We start from the raw sequence: 13,775 nt of genomic DNA on the forward strand, positions 1-13,775 counted from the left end.
TTCACACCTTCATCTGGTAGAACAATACATAGACCATTGTTTTAGCACTTTATAAAGTAGGAAACCTGTCTTTGCCTACTTCGTGGCTGACACTTCTACCCGTGTACGAGACGTTTGAGAACCGATATTTAAACAAGTGAAGATGGATAACATTCAGAAAGAATCAGTGACGATACACTCTCTATCACCCCTACATGAACAACCCCATCTCTGGGAAAACATACACATCTTTTTTACCTTTGTCTTTACCACTTATTGACTCCTCCTTTCCTTCACCATCCCCTTTATCTTCATCGCCAGGCTTTCGAGAATCTAACTGATCTTTATCATGATAATCAGATGATATTGAACTAGATGTGCTAGAAGGACTAACACCATCACGTCTATCTGAATCTCTTCTATTTATCTGCTTCACCCGTCCCACATATCCCTTTTGCATCTTCATTTTCTTCTTCTTTCTGTAACTTAATTAGATAATTAGATAACAAAACAATAGAAAATGAAAAAAATTTAAAAATGGTAATCTAATTTCTCATCCAAATCTTCACGGTCATCAGCCTCTTCTTCTTGAATTTGTTCTGACGTTTTGAACCTTTGAATACCTTAGCTAGATGCCAACTTTCCTACATAACGCATGTCTTTTAAGACGAAGCTTTGTTAGTGGCATCCTGTTTTTTGGTGTGATATTCTTGTTTGGTGATATGTCATTGAAGATCAACTCCTGCTTGAATGTTATTTATAATAATGGAGTCCCAAATAGCATTTTACACTAGTATTGATCCCTTCATGCCATGCATATAGTCATCAAGAACAAAGCTCACATGATGACATATCACTGTCATCAGTCTCTTTTTCTCGAATATTTGTTCATCTCATTCAGCAAAAGCTTATAGAGATACCCACCTCAGAGAAGAATCTATTCAGTAAAAGCTTTGCCATCTGTGGTTTTTTTAACTATTTTTTGGCGTTTAAAGTGAGTGGTTTCTAGGAAAAATGTCGTTCATTTTCTGGGTTGTGATCAATTCATTGTGTAGAGACCTCTCTCTTATAGGAGTGTTTTGGCGTATAGTTTAGGCGAGAATTTTATTATAATAAATGATTGTAATAAAGTAACCGTCTTTCCAGTTACTGTGTGTATTTACTGTTTTTCAGCTTTATCTGTTTTTAGGGTGATAGACGTCCCATCTTCCAAGTTTGGCGTTTTTTAATGGCGGTATGTAGACCAAGATGACAAAATACAATAACAGAGAAAATATTAAACAGGAAAAATATTTTTTATTATTTTTGGCGTTTTGTAAGCAATAACTTTTTTGTAGTATTTTTTTGGCGTTTTGAAACTAAATGGAGAAACATAGCACTTAATTATCTTAAAAAAAGATTACACAGAAGAAAACCAAAAAAAAATTAAAACTACTCGTCAGAAGGTACTTTATCAGAGAAGTATCCATCACTTCCGCCGTCTTCTTCCTCCGAATCTTCATCTAGACTTTCATCCATGTCATCACTTTCACTTTCATCGGCTTCTTGTTGTTGAAGATTCTGAAGCCTCCATTTGAACATGTCCTGCATTAACGTCATTTTTAAGTCCATGTCTCTGTTCAAACAAGTGGCGTTGTGCAATTCTTCTATGAACCCAATCCCCTGCTTTGTCATGATGTCTTCAAGCAGGTAGTCTTCCTGCTCTCTGCTGTCATATATAATGGTCACCATGTCTTTTTCCTCATCAAAACGCCATGATGTTATGATTGGGTCCGATTTTCCATCTGCTTTGCTTGGTACAAATTTCTTTGTTAATGTTTTCATAAGCTTATCAGTTTCATGACATTCGTTATCCAGAGCGATGCCAAGCGATAGGATACCCCTCTATACCTCTTCTTCCATCTTCAAAATTGCTTTGATTGTCCTAACATACACCCTCCTTCTGTTGTCAAAACGTATGACGAATCGTCTGATTCCCAGAGTGTATCTCCACCAAACGATGGTTGCCATTTTTGGCGTTTTGGTTAAACTTGGTGTTTTTGGTTAAAGATGTTTTGTAGAATGATAGATTGAAGTGATTATGAAAGCGATGTTTAACGTTGTTTATATAATGATGTTTTTGGCGTGTAATTTAGGAGAGAATTTCTTCTAATAAATGTTAATAATTGAATTTCAGTTACTGTGTTGTTTCCTCTCCCTGTAATCTCCAACGCGTTTTATCACTAAATTTTGGTGTTTTGTATTTAATGGCGTTTTATTTGTTTTGAATGGCGTGTTATCATTTTTGTTGGTGTTTTGAATTTGAGCGGTAAAAGACCCTTTTACCCTTAGTGAAGCGCGCCCACTTAATAGAATTGGTGTTATTTACGATAACGCTACCGCGCCAATCTAATCCATAGATTGTTTTGACCTGACGGTTCAAAAGCGTTCTCACTGTTCTCACACTTTCCCCCGTTTTCTCTAAATCCTGACCCTCTATATATATATGGTTAGGTTCATTAGTGAACAACCCCGTTGATTATGAACACTAGTGAACTAATCCTAGCTCTTGATTATCAATACACAAGTTTAAATCAATGACCAGGATTTGATGATAAAAATACACTAGTGTATTTTAGGATTTGATGATGTAATTCAATGGTCAAGATTTGTTCACTCAGTTCACAAATACATTAGTGTTCACTCTAGAACCCCACCCTACTATATATAATTGTAGGATTCGGTTCAATTAAGAACCACCACAAGTTGTGAGAACCATGAGAACTCCTACTTCTTGCGCGAGTTGGGCCACATTTTTTGCACAAACGTAGATGAAAATGCTATAAACACATCTGTAAAAACAAAAAAAAAAATTGTTGAGTCGGTAGTTATGTCCGATGTAAATTTTATTTATGTCCGATGTAAATTTAACTTACGCCTAATGTAAATTTTCTTTATTCCAATGTAAATTTTTGCATACGACATTTTTTTATTTTTTTTTTCGCTGGAGCAAGTGATTTTTAAAGATTTTTAAAAAAATTGAAAAAAACTTTTAAAGGACCTAATTCTTATAATTCTCATAACTCAAGATGGTTCTCATTTTACCTTTTCCCTATAAATGTATACAACAAAGATAAACATATACTATGTGATATTATTAAATCCTCTATTGAAATGTTGAATGTGAAATATTGTCATCTTCTGTTTACCCACATATATTTTTTTGATATATATTAAATCCTCTATTGAAATGTTGAATGTGAAATATTGTCATCTTCTGTTTACCCACATATATCTTTTTGATATATATTAAATCCTCTATTGAAATGTTGAATGTGAAATATTGTCATCTTCTGTTTACCCACGTATATCTTTTTGATAAGAGTTAAATGTTATTTTAGTTCTGTGGTTTGGGTTATTTTGACAGTTTAGTTTAAAGGTTTTATTTTTCGTCTATGGGTCCAAAATGGTTTCATCATTGTCATTTTCATCCACTGGGTTAAGTTTATCCATTTTTTCTGTTAACGAAAAGAACAATTTGGTCATTTTATATGTAATTCTGTTAACTAGAAGGACAATTCGGCCATATAAATGACCGAATTGCCTTCTCATTAACAAAAAAAAAATGGATAAAGTTAACCCAGTAGATTAAAATAGTAATGGAGAAACTTTTTTGACCCCACAGAAAGAAAAATGAATCTTTTAAACTAATTGACAAAATGGTCAAATCACATCGACTAAAATACTAAAATGGCATTTTAACTCTTTTGATAAAGTAGTAGGCTAAAATATTGGTCAGCTATTTAGAACCACATATATCTTTGTGGTTCTGATTTCCACTTCTTGTTTTTATACTAATCTCAAGCATATTTGACAGATCAATGGCGTCTTCGTCGTCCTCTTCTCACTTGATTCCCACATCATGGAAATATGACGTTTTTATGAGTTTTAGAGGAGAAGATACCCGCAAGAACTTTGTGGATCATCTCTACTCGGCTCTTGATCAACAAGGAATCTACACATACAAGGACGACGAAACACTTGCTCGGGGTGAGTCAATCGGTCAATCGCTCGTGAAGGCTATCCAAGAATCACGGATTGCCATTATTGTATTCTCCAAAAACTATGCAGGGTCATCTTGGTGCTTGGACGAGCTTGCATATATTATAGAATGCATGGACAAGAGAGGGCAAATCGTTATGCCCATATTTTATGACATAGATCCCTCAGATGTCAGAAAACTAAAGGGAAAATTTGAAGAATCATTTGCCAAACATGAGTTGGAGCATAAGAACAAAGTTGAATCATGGAGAAGTGCTCTTGTAAAAGCAGGCAACCTTTCTGGATGGGTCCCCAAGGACTTTGCAAACGGATAATTTTCTCTACTTTTTCGAAAAACCTTTTTTGCTTAAGATGTCTGCATTTTGTAACTCAATTATACTTGTAACTAAAGCTGGAGTTTCAACTTAATTGTGTCTAATAGCTCAGTTTGGCTTATGCTTTTATCTCTAAAATCGAGTTTCGTAGGTTAAATTTAAAAAGTTATTATAAAAATACTAGGTCAAATGAATTGAAAGTTTGTTTGATTTACCAAAAACGTTTGTCTACAAGTATTATATGAAAATCTAGTAAGGAAACTGCTCTTGATCTGACATATTCAAAATTTTGGATATTATTATATGTTTTGTGTTACTCTGTATTTTGATTTCACTTTTATTTTCTTTTTGTTTTAATTGAAGTTAAATAAATCTGATTCTTCAGGTTTAGGATTAATAATCCAATTTCAGTTGTGACAAACGGTAATTTTAAAATTATGTCTACAAATAAAAAGAAAAAAAAAACTTACATTTGACTGAGAGTTGTTTCCCAAAACTTTTGTTTCTAGAAAAAAAAAATTATCACTAAAGTAGAGGTTACTATATACTAGCACTTCTAAATCAGCAACAACTTTTTCCTGAAACATATGATCGAATATTGAAATCCAAAAGCGGATAGTAGTTACTTTACATTCTGATTAGTGATGGTATTCGACTATTCATCCATCACATTAACCTTCACCTCACTAAGCAAGTGAGTGCGAGTGTATTCTAATTATCTTAATGTACTCAATGTGTAGACATGAAGCAAAATGCATCAAAGACATTGTTGGTAGAATTTCTGGTAGGCTGATAACAAATGTTAATAAACACTTGATTGGAATAGAGACTCGCTTGCAAGATTTGAAATCAAAGTTGGAAATTGGGCCTGGTGGTGTGCGCATGGTTGGAATATGGGGAGTTGGGGGTGGCGGAAAGACTACTCTTGCATCTACAGCTTATACGGAAATCTCTCACCAATTTGAAGCTCATTGTCTTCTTGAAAATATCCGTGATGAATCAAGCAAGTATGGTTTAAAAAGGTTGCAAGAAATCTTTTTATCACGTTTACTGAAAACAAATGTGGTGGTAGAGAGTGAGATAGAAGGAAGAAGCATAATAGAAAGAAGGTTATGTCGTAAAAGAGTTTTAGTTGTTCTTGATGATGTTGATGACGTTATGCAACTAGATGCATTAGCCGGATCGCACGATTGGTTTGGTGAGGGCAGCCGGATAATAATCACCACAAGGGACGAGCATTTGCTAACCCGCCACACAGACGCGATATATGAAGTGAGTTTGCTGTCACATGATGAGGCTATCAAGCTCTTCAGCAGACATGCATATCGGAAAGAAAAACCTGTAGAAGATTATGAGAAGCTTTCACAAGATGTAGTTTCTTATGCTGGCGGGCTCCCATTAGCACTTGAAATCCTAGGTTCTTTTCTATATGACAAAGATAAAGATGAGTGGTTGAGTGCCTTGGTCAAGTTAAAAAGCATACCAGATGTTAAGGTCATGGAGAGACTTAAAATAAGTTATGACGGACTTGAACTTCACGAGAAAGAGTTATTCTTAGATATTGCATGTTTCTTGAGGAGAAGACATGTAAATGAGGTGATGATGGTGCTTGATGCTTGTAGTTTTCACCCAGGTATAGGGGTAAAGGTATTGGTACAAAAGTCTCTCATAAATGTTTCAAATGGAATATTTGATATGCATGACTTGATAGAAGAAATGGCTCACTACATTGTTAGAGGGGCATACCCTAATCATCCTGAAAAACATAGTAGAATTTGGAAAAGAGAAGATATTATCGAGTGTTGTGCTATGGAGGCTGGAACGTTAATGGTAAAGCTCGCTTTGCACAAATTATATTATATGTGTATCTGGTGATGTTTGGTTATGGATACTCACACAATTTTGGTTCTTTTGACTAAATCACACAGGAAAATGAAGTATTAGTTTTGCCAAGTTATGTCGAGCATCCACGTCTTCCTCACGTTGTTGCAAACATGAAGAAACTTCGATGGATTGATTGGGATAGGTATCCAGCATCTTCATTCCCATCAAATTTTCAGCCAAGTAAGCTTGGTTGTCTAGTGTTGATAAGGGGCCAGCAAAAACAACTCTGGAAAGGGTGTAAGGTAATTCTTCTTGTTTCCCAATTTTGATCAATTAATTTAAAAAAAAAAAAAAACGGGTGGCCAACTTTCGAGAGGTAGACTGTAAACTAATGAACATTGTAATAAAACTCGGATCGCTTGCAAGGTTTCGAAGCTAACACTTACATCCATACAGTATAAAGTAACATTGTTAAATATTTTGGGCTGAATTTGAAAACACTTACTTGTCTTATGACAGCATCTACCGAATTTGAAAATTCTTGATCTCCGGTATTCAAAGTACCTAATGAAGACACCAGATTTTAACGGCCTTCCATGTCTTGAAAGATTGAATTTACGGGGTTGTGAAAAATTGAAAGAGATTCATCCCTCAATTGGATATCATGAAAGGCTTGTTTTGGTAGACATGACTAGATGTTTAAACCTTAAAAAGTTTCCACCCATCATACGTATGAAAAAACTGGAGATTCTTAAGCTATCTTCATGTTATCAACTCCAAAAGTTTCCAGACATCCATTCGAACATGGATAGCTTGGTAAGCCTTCAATTGGATCATACTGTCATAGAAGTAGTCCCAACGTCAGTTGGAAAATTTTGTACCAACCTTGTTTCTCTTGACTTACATCGGTGTTACAAGCTAAAAAGAATAGCGTGCAACTTCCATCTCTTAAAACGTTTGGAAGATATTAATTTCTTCGGTTGTAGTCAACTTCAGAGTCAAGATTCAACATCTGTCATGAGTCGCATAAGGTTACAATCTTTTCAACAAGACAGTTCGGCGAACCTGAAGTTTGCTCAATTTCCACATTTGTTAAGAAGGTTGAATCTTAGTTACTGCAACTTAGGAGACGGAGACATCCCATCTGGTATTTGTGAGTTAGTAAGCCTACAAATACTAGACCTAAGTGGAAACACATTTTCACGATTACATTCCAGCCTCTTGCGAATCCCATGTCTCAAGTTCCTCAGTTTGTCACAGTGCACAAACCTTGTAGAATTTCCAAGTCTCCCATCAAGCATAGCTATACTCAACGCATATAATTGTGACTCACTTGAAAGCATAGGAGATTTATCAAAATATAAATGGTTGTGGAAAGTCTCACTTTGGAATAGTAATAAGTTGACCGAAGGGGGGCGGGTACTACATTCCATGCTTCAGGTTTAGCTCTCTCTTATTCTTAAAAATATTCAATCTTTGTATGGATTACAATAATTTTTTGTTCCTCATAATTTGAATGAACCTGTCGCAGAGAAACGCTATTCAAGATCGCTTTATGAGTGTCACACTTCCGGGTAGACAACATGATATAGTTTCTCGTACAACGACAATCATCACACTGCAACTTCCACCCAATTGGCAGAGTGAATTTATCGGATTTTTAGTAAGTTGTTATAATCATCGGTGGAATGATGAATGTGTAGTAGTTATTAAGCAAGTGATGCCCATGGATTCCGAACCAGATCATGATCACTGGGAGGAGTTTGATAAAAATCCAGAATCTTTTGAACATGCACAGGTGGGTTATGTACCCTTTAGCTCATGTAAAAAAAGATGCAATCAAAAGTGTTGTTTGGTTTATAGAGTTAACAACTTAACATGACTAGTATCCTAACATATTGCAGTGCATATATGGATCTTTAGTTTGTTTTATGTATTCTATGTAATACATAGGAGACATATGTAATATTTTTGATAATGAATAAGTGGCAAGCTTTACAATTCTTTCAGTATATTTTTAATTGTAAATTAAAGAATTCAAGTGCATATATATGGGTCATTGCACCTACTTTCAGTAGTATTTCAATTTTTTTATTGCACATATAGACTAGAGAATTAATTTAGGGTGGCGTATCAATATCGATTTTAATTAGTGGGATTATGGTATGGGGTTGGGTTCAACTGGCAAAATCGTTGGAGTTAAGGTGTTGCTCCATTTGAGGTCAAGGGTTCGAGCCCTACTAAAGACGGACTTAATGTAATTTAAGCCATTCAAAAGAAAAGGTAGTGGGGTCTACTTTAATATTTATTACCAATGCGGGTCAAAAATATTTTGAACGATTTGTAGCATGCGGAAAATCATGCAATTTTGTAAAATCCAATCTTACATTTGTTCCTAATAATTGAAACTCTTTTCATCGCTCAACATGATCAATTTTAAATACCCTATTTTAAACTACATTGGTCGTTTAACACGAACTTGATTTTAATTGATAAATTCTTTTTTTTTAAATTACGGATTTAAAAATAAACTCTTTAATTTTAAAAACTGTTGGCCTTTTTATTAGTATATACATTTTCGAGTTAACTTAAAAAACACCTTTTTATTAGTATATACATTTCCATATCATGTAGCTCTCACTTAGTATGAGATCTTCATCTCTAATCTAGTTGCACCATCTTAGATCTCCAATATTTTTCTTTTTCAGTTTTACAATTTTACAATAAGAAACTTTACATAAAACAAATAAAATTTATCTATTACAATGAGTGTCACACCCCAACTGATAGCGAAAACATCAAAGTGAGACGAAAACAAGATTGCTCGAGATTTCATAACGTGCTAATGTGACAATATTTAAATAAATCATGTTTCACTTTATACTAAAAGAGGATTACATTGTCTTAAAATGGAAAAGTACAACAATTGCAACTTAAAAAATACAACATTAGAATTACAATAAAGAATTTAAGTGTGTTTCTAAATCCATCCTAAATAGATTTCTTCAAGCGTCAACATACGTCTTCCTGCATTAAAATAAAATCAACACAAAGTTGGCGAGTATACAAGTTTGATTACATAGCATACGTATAAAATTTTCTCAAATCCAACATGGCAATTCATATACTATGTTGAAGCTAGCACGCATAATTATAGGCCAGATCGTAAAGTATAATGTGTGTAACGCTTCGCATTTCTGTACTTTTCTTATTTAGAAAGTTGTATTCTCATTTCTATTTTAGAGACATGTAATCGTATCGTATTCATATTTCATTTTCCTATCTTGTAATCTGAGACTTTGATCATAATGGAAATTCATTTTACACTCGTACATGTTATACTTGTGTTATACACAAACAAATATCAAATGCACATTTACATGCAAACCTAGACTTATTATGCACTTGAATCATTGTTTTTACGTACACAATACTTGTCACATATTCACAAACACGTTCCATACTCGAAAACAAGTTAAAACACAACTTTGGGTGTAAAATAACGAACTTATGGAAGTTTAGGGGCCAAAATGCTAAAAAACAAACTTGGGAAAGAGCCCGTCGCGGGGGGGGGGGGGGGGGGACTAACCCCTTGCTCGCCGCGGGTGGCGAGGGGGCTTAATCCGCAGCGAGTTGTTTAGAGCATACGGGTTGCTCACCTTTTTCTACCTCTCTTCTTCCCCAATCTCCTTCTAACTCCATTTAAACACAAACCCTACTTCACCACTATATAACCAAGCTTCCTACACCTCCATTTCACTTTTTCAAACCCTCAAACACTCTCAAAACACTCTCACGTCAGTTGAAATCACAAGTTTGGGCAGATTCTACTTGAGCTCAAAAGTGAGCTTCTACCGCACTTTTCATCATGTTTCTTCATCTTTTCTTCTTCTCGAAAGCTTGGAACACCTCTAGGAATGTTTTCCACAAGTTTACCATAGTAAACTAAGGTGGAACATCACCATTTTGAGGTCCAACTTTCTGTTTTGGTGTTATCTTTCACCAACTTTTCATAAACTCATTCATCCTGTGAGAAACTTGCACCTACCATGCTTCTAACCAAACTTATGGTTATGGGGCTTGAGTATGGTTGATTCTCACAAGTTTAGAGGTCTAAACACCTCCCGAAATTTCTGTTTCCACAAGGTTTTAAACAACCTACAAGTGTTGAGACCATCCTAGTTCATCATCTTCATTATGGTGAAACTTGTGTTTTGGTGCAAGTGTGAACCATAGAAGTCTTGGCTTTCCAACTATGTTCCACTACCTCACTTGTTGATTTACTATGTTCATGCCATAAAACTCAAATAATTTCCATTAAAGAGACAAGGCAACAACACATCCCCAAACACTTTCTGTAACGCCCCGCTTTTTGGGACTTTCCTCAATTAGAAAGATTACTTGTAATTCTACCTTTGGAAACTTGTATTCGTATCATATTCATAATCCACTCCCAATTTCGCAATTTGGAACCTTGATAGTAACGAAATTCATATTTTATACATACTTACTACTCATTCAATCGACCGTTTAAATACATTTTTACGCAACCTCCTACTTATTATACATACAAATTCATTCATTTATTCATATATTTCACTAGTACATAGTACTTACACGTTTAAAACGCTTAAAACCTACAAAACACGTTTAAACGACAAACTTGAATTTCGAACAGAAGGGGAAATCCCCTCTCATGCGAAAGGCCCTCTCACACGAGAGGCCCCTCTCGTCCCAATCGTCTCTCGTCCCAAACTCGTCTCCAGCTTATAAATACCAACCCACTTCTTCATTTTTCCACTTCCACAACTCCGAAATTCTCTCCAGGTTCCTGACTTCGCACACTTGAGCTCAGCCACTTCCAGCAACCTTTTAAGTGAGTTTCCAACTCACAAACACCTTGATTTCTACTCTAATCTTCTACTTTTCTACCTTTTGCAAGAACTCTATATCAAATCAGCTGGTACATCAGATTTCCTTGGCAATCTGATAATAATTGTCAATATGTTGAGGACCAAGCTAAGATTGGAGTTTAAACTTTCAAACCTTTTTACAAAACAACTTTTTGATATTAAACTTTGCCGAATCAGAGACTCTCTGAGCTTACAGGCTAAGTTCATAGTTGTGGATTCATGTTAGAGTCAATTCCAGCCGAGAAGATGAACAGTTCAACCAACACCGAACTGATTTCATCTCGAAATACCGCCTGTCGCCCAAGGAACAAACCCTCTCGCACGAAAGGTTAACTCTCTCGCGCGAGAGGAGTTTCCCTCTCGCAAGAAAGGTACTGATTTCATTAGTTCTGACAATTTCTAAGTGTTGAATGTTCACTTGAAATTGTAACATGAACACCCAAACGATCTCCTAGATCTAGAACAAGTTAACCTCGTCCAGCCTCCAACACTTAGTTTATTCTTTCTATGTTGAGTTGGCACACCTGGGTTGTCCTTGTTCGGTTGTTTGGCTACTTAAATTCTGTTATTTCCATTTCTGTTATTCATGACCAACCGGTTAGCTTACTTTGTTAACGAACTTGTGCTTTGGTGATCTATAACGAGGTAAATACCTCCATGCATGACTTCTATGAACTATTTGACAATCTGGACTGTTATTATAATATATCTATAACATAACTGGACTCACAACATAACTGATTAATAGTTAAAACATTCTGAGATGAAGTTCGGTTCAAACAGTCCCTGTCGCACGAAAGGGTGATCCCTTTCGCGCGAAAGGCCCCTGGCGTCCGAACTGCTCATTCATCCGAACAGTTTGTGTTTCGGTTTCCGTTTATCCTTTTTCCGCGTTCCTTGCTACTGGTTCTATCGGGCAAACCAGGACCTGAAAACTCACAGGAAACTCAGTGTCGTGACAAGTGTCTAGACATGATATATATTTTTTTGTTTTGAACATACTTTCATACTATATACTTACATACTTTAAAATTCCAAATCCAACCACTCCATAAGCCCCGAGCGACCATACACCTTCGTTTCCCCAATCTCAACAAATCGTCAACCTACAGATAATCAGAAAGCTTTTGCAAAATTATGAGTATACATGACCCTTTTTACCTTTCATACTTTTGGGTGCAATACGTTATACTATTTAAACACACGAAATGATATTTATGCTTAAATCACAAACACAAACAATCCAATCATACATGCTTAATATACGTGATACTTGATTTGTATACTTGGATGACTTTTGTGTGCGATTTACTTGTCATTAACTTCGTACGAGCCTCCCCTTAACATGAATAGCGCTATAGGAGTAACGCACCGCCCGTAGTTTTGTGGTCATGTTAAGTCTTTAATACTTGCGGTAATCAGAGGATTGCCTTGTATAATTGCATGCCATGTTTACATTAATCTCGTTAACTATTTTTGTCATGTGGATTGTTCAAACTCTTAAACATACATGCTAGTACTCAAAACTTGTATACTCGCCAATACTTTTGTATTGAAGTATACTTTAAAATGTATTGCAGGATTTTTTATGCTGAGGATGATGCACAGAATCTAGTAGGATGCCTAGAAACACACCAAACTTTAATTCGTGTTTATCAGCTTAGTCATTCGATAATTGTTGTAATTCATTTTGTTTCAAACTCGATGTATTCTATTTCAAACAATGTACTTGATGTTAGCAATGAAATGAAAATGTTTACTAAATATTTGCCATCTTTAGTGTTATGAAGCCTCGAGCAATCTCGTTCGTCTCACTCCGATGTTTTCGCCATCGGTTGGGGTATGACACTTTCCATCTTTGGGATGCGCGCATCTAGCTTGCTCACTTAGTTGTTTGTAGATTTAGTAGGTTTAAGTTCTTATTATTTTCACATTCATGACCAACCGAAATCATCAACAAACTTGATGATTTTGTGCTTTGGTGAATCATATAATGAGGTTAATGGATGCTAATCATCCTACCTTATTGCATGACCATTTTCATGGTATCTTATTTTACGTTTTACTATGACTTATAAATCGCCATCTAATTTCCGAGTCCGATCAAATTAATCAATCCGCAACTCACACACCTCCGTTTCCCATCTTAGGGTAACTTCGGTGTTCTCAACTCAAGACTCGCCAACTCACGTTCGTGGAATTTACTATGCAAACCGTGAGTATACTCGATCCCATTTACCGTTTTACACACTTTTGGTGCACCATGTACACAAATATATACAAATCACATACTCATGATTAAACTTGTTTATGCCAATACTCTATCTGTTACAAACATGATACTTGTTACATTCTCGTTATCCATATTTTAATGAGGCTTCACACTCGGAAGGGTATAAAACCACATTCTAACCGGTCAACGCTTAATCTAGCGAAACCGAATAATATTCTAAGTAGCGAGTCAAATAAAATAATTTACAAAAAGACTTGTGAATATTCTAACGGATATTTATATCTGTTTCATTCTGGACTATAGAGCATTCCAGATAATCATGCCTAGGATATACAACCTGAAATACGACTTTGCTTCATAGAACTTATTAAAACAGAAAATTGGTTAAGTAAAGGTAAATATTCTTGGCCTAGTTTTATTTGAAAACTTGGGATACGACATTAGCCGTTTGGAATGGGCATTATATAAATG

At 35.4% G+C, this 13,775-nt stretch overlaps 2 protein-coding genes across 2 annotated transcripts; both read left to right on the forward strand.

Annotated features, from left to right (window-relative positions):
• Positions 1-3,838: 3,838 nt before the first annotated feature.
• LOC110937773 (TMV resistance protein N) lies at positions 3,839-8,170 on the forward strand. Its single transcript, XM_035985829.1, has 4 exons — positions 3,839-6,164; positions 6,263-6,460; positions 6,678-7,598; positions 7,690-8,170. The coding sequence occupies exons 1-4, from the start codon at positions 5,058-5,060 to the stop codon at positions 8,038-8,040; spliced, it is 2,577 nt and encodes an 858-aa protein (XP_035841722.1). The 5' UTR covers positions 3,839-5,057; the 3' UTR covers positions 8,041-8,170.
• On the forward strand, positions 3,840-4,334 carry LOC118488230 (disease resistance protein RPV1-like). Its single transcript, XM_035985469.1, has one exon. The coding sequence runs from the start codon at positions 3,840-3,842 to the stop codon at positions 4,332-4,334; it is 495 nt and encodes a 164-aa protein (XP_035841362.1).
• Positions 8,171-13,775: the final 5,605 nt, after the last annotated feature.

The sequence above is a fragment of the Helianthus annuus genome, chromosome 16, assembly GCF_002127325.2.
Source record: "Helianthus annuus cultivar XRQ/B chromosome 16, HanXRQr2.0-SUNRISE, whole genome shotgun sequence".
Taxonomy (NCBI): Eukaryota; Viridiplantae; Streptophyta; class Magnoliopsida; order Asterales; family Asteraceae; genus Helianthus; species Helianthus annuus.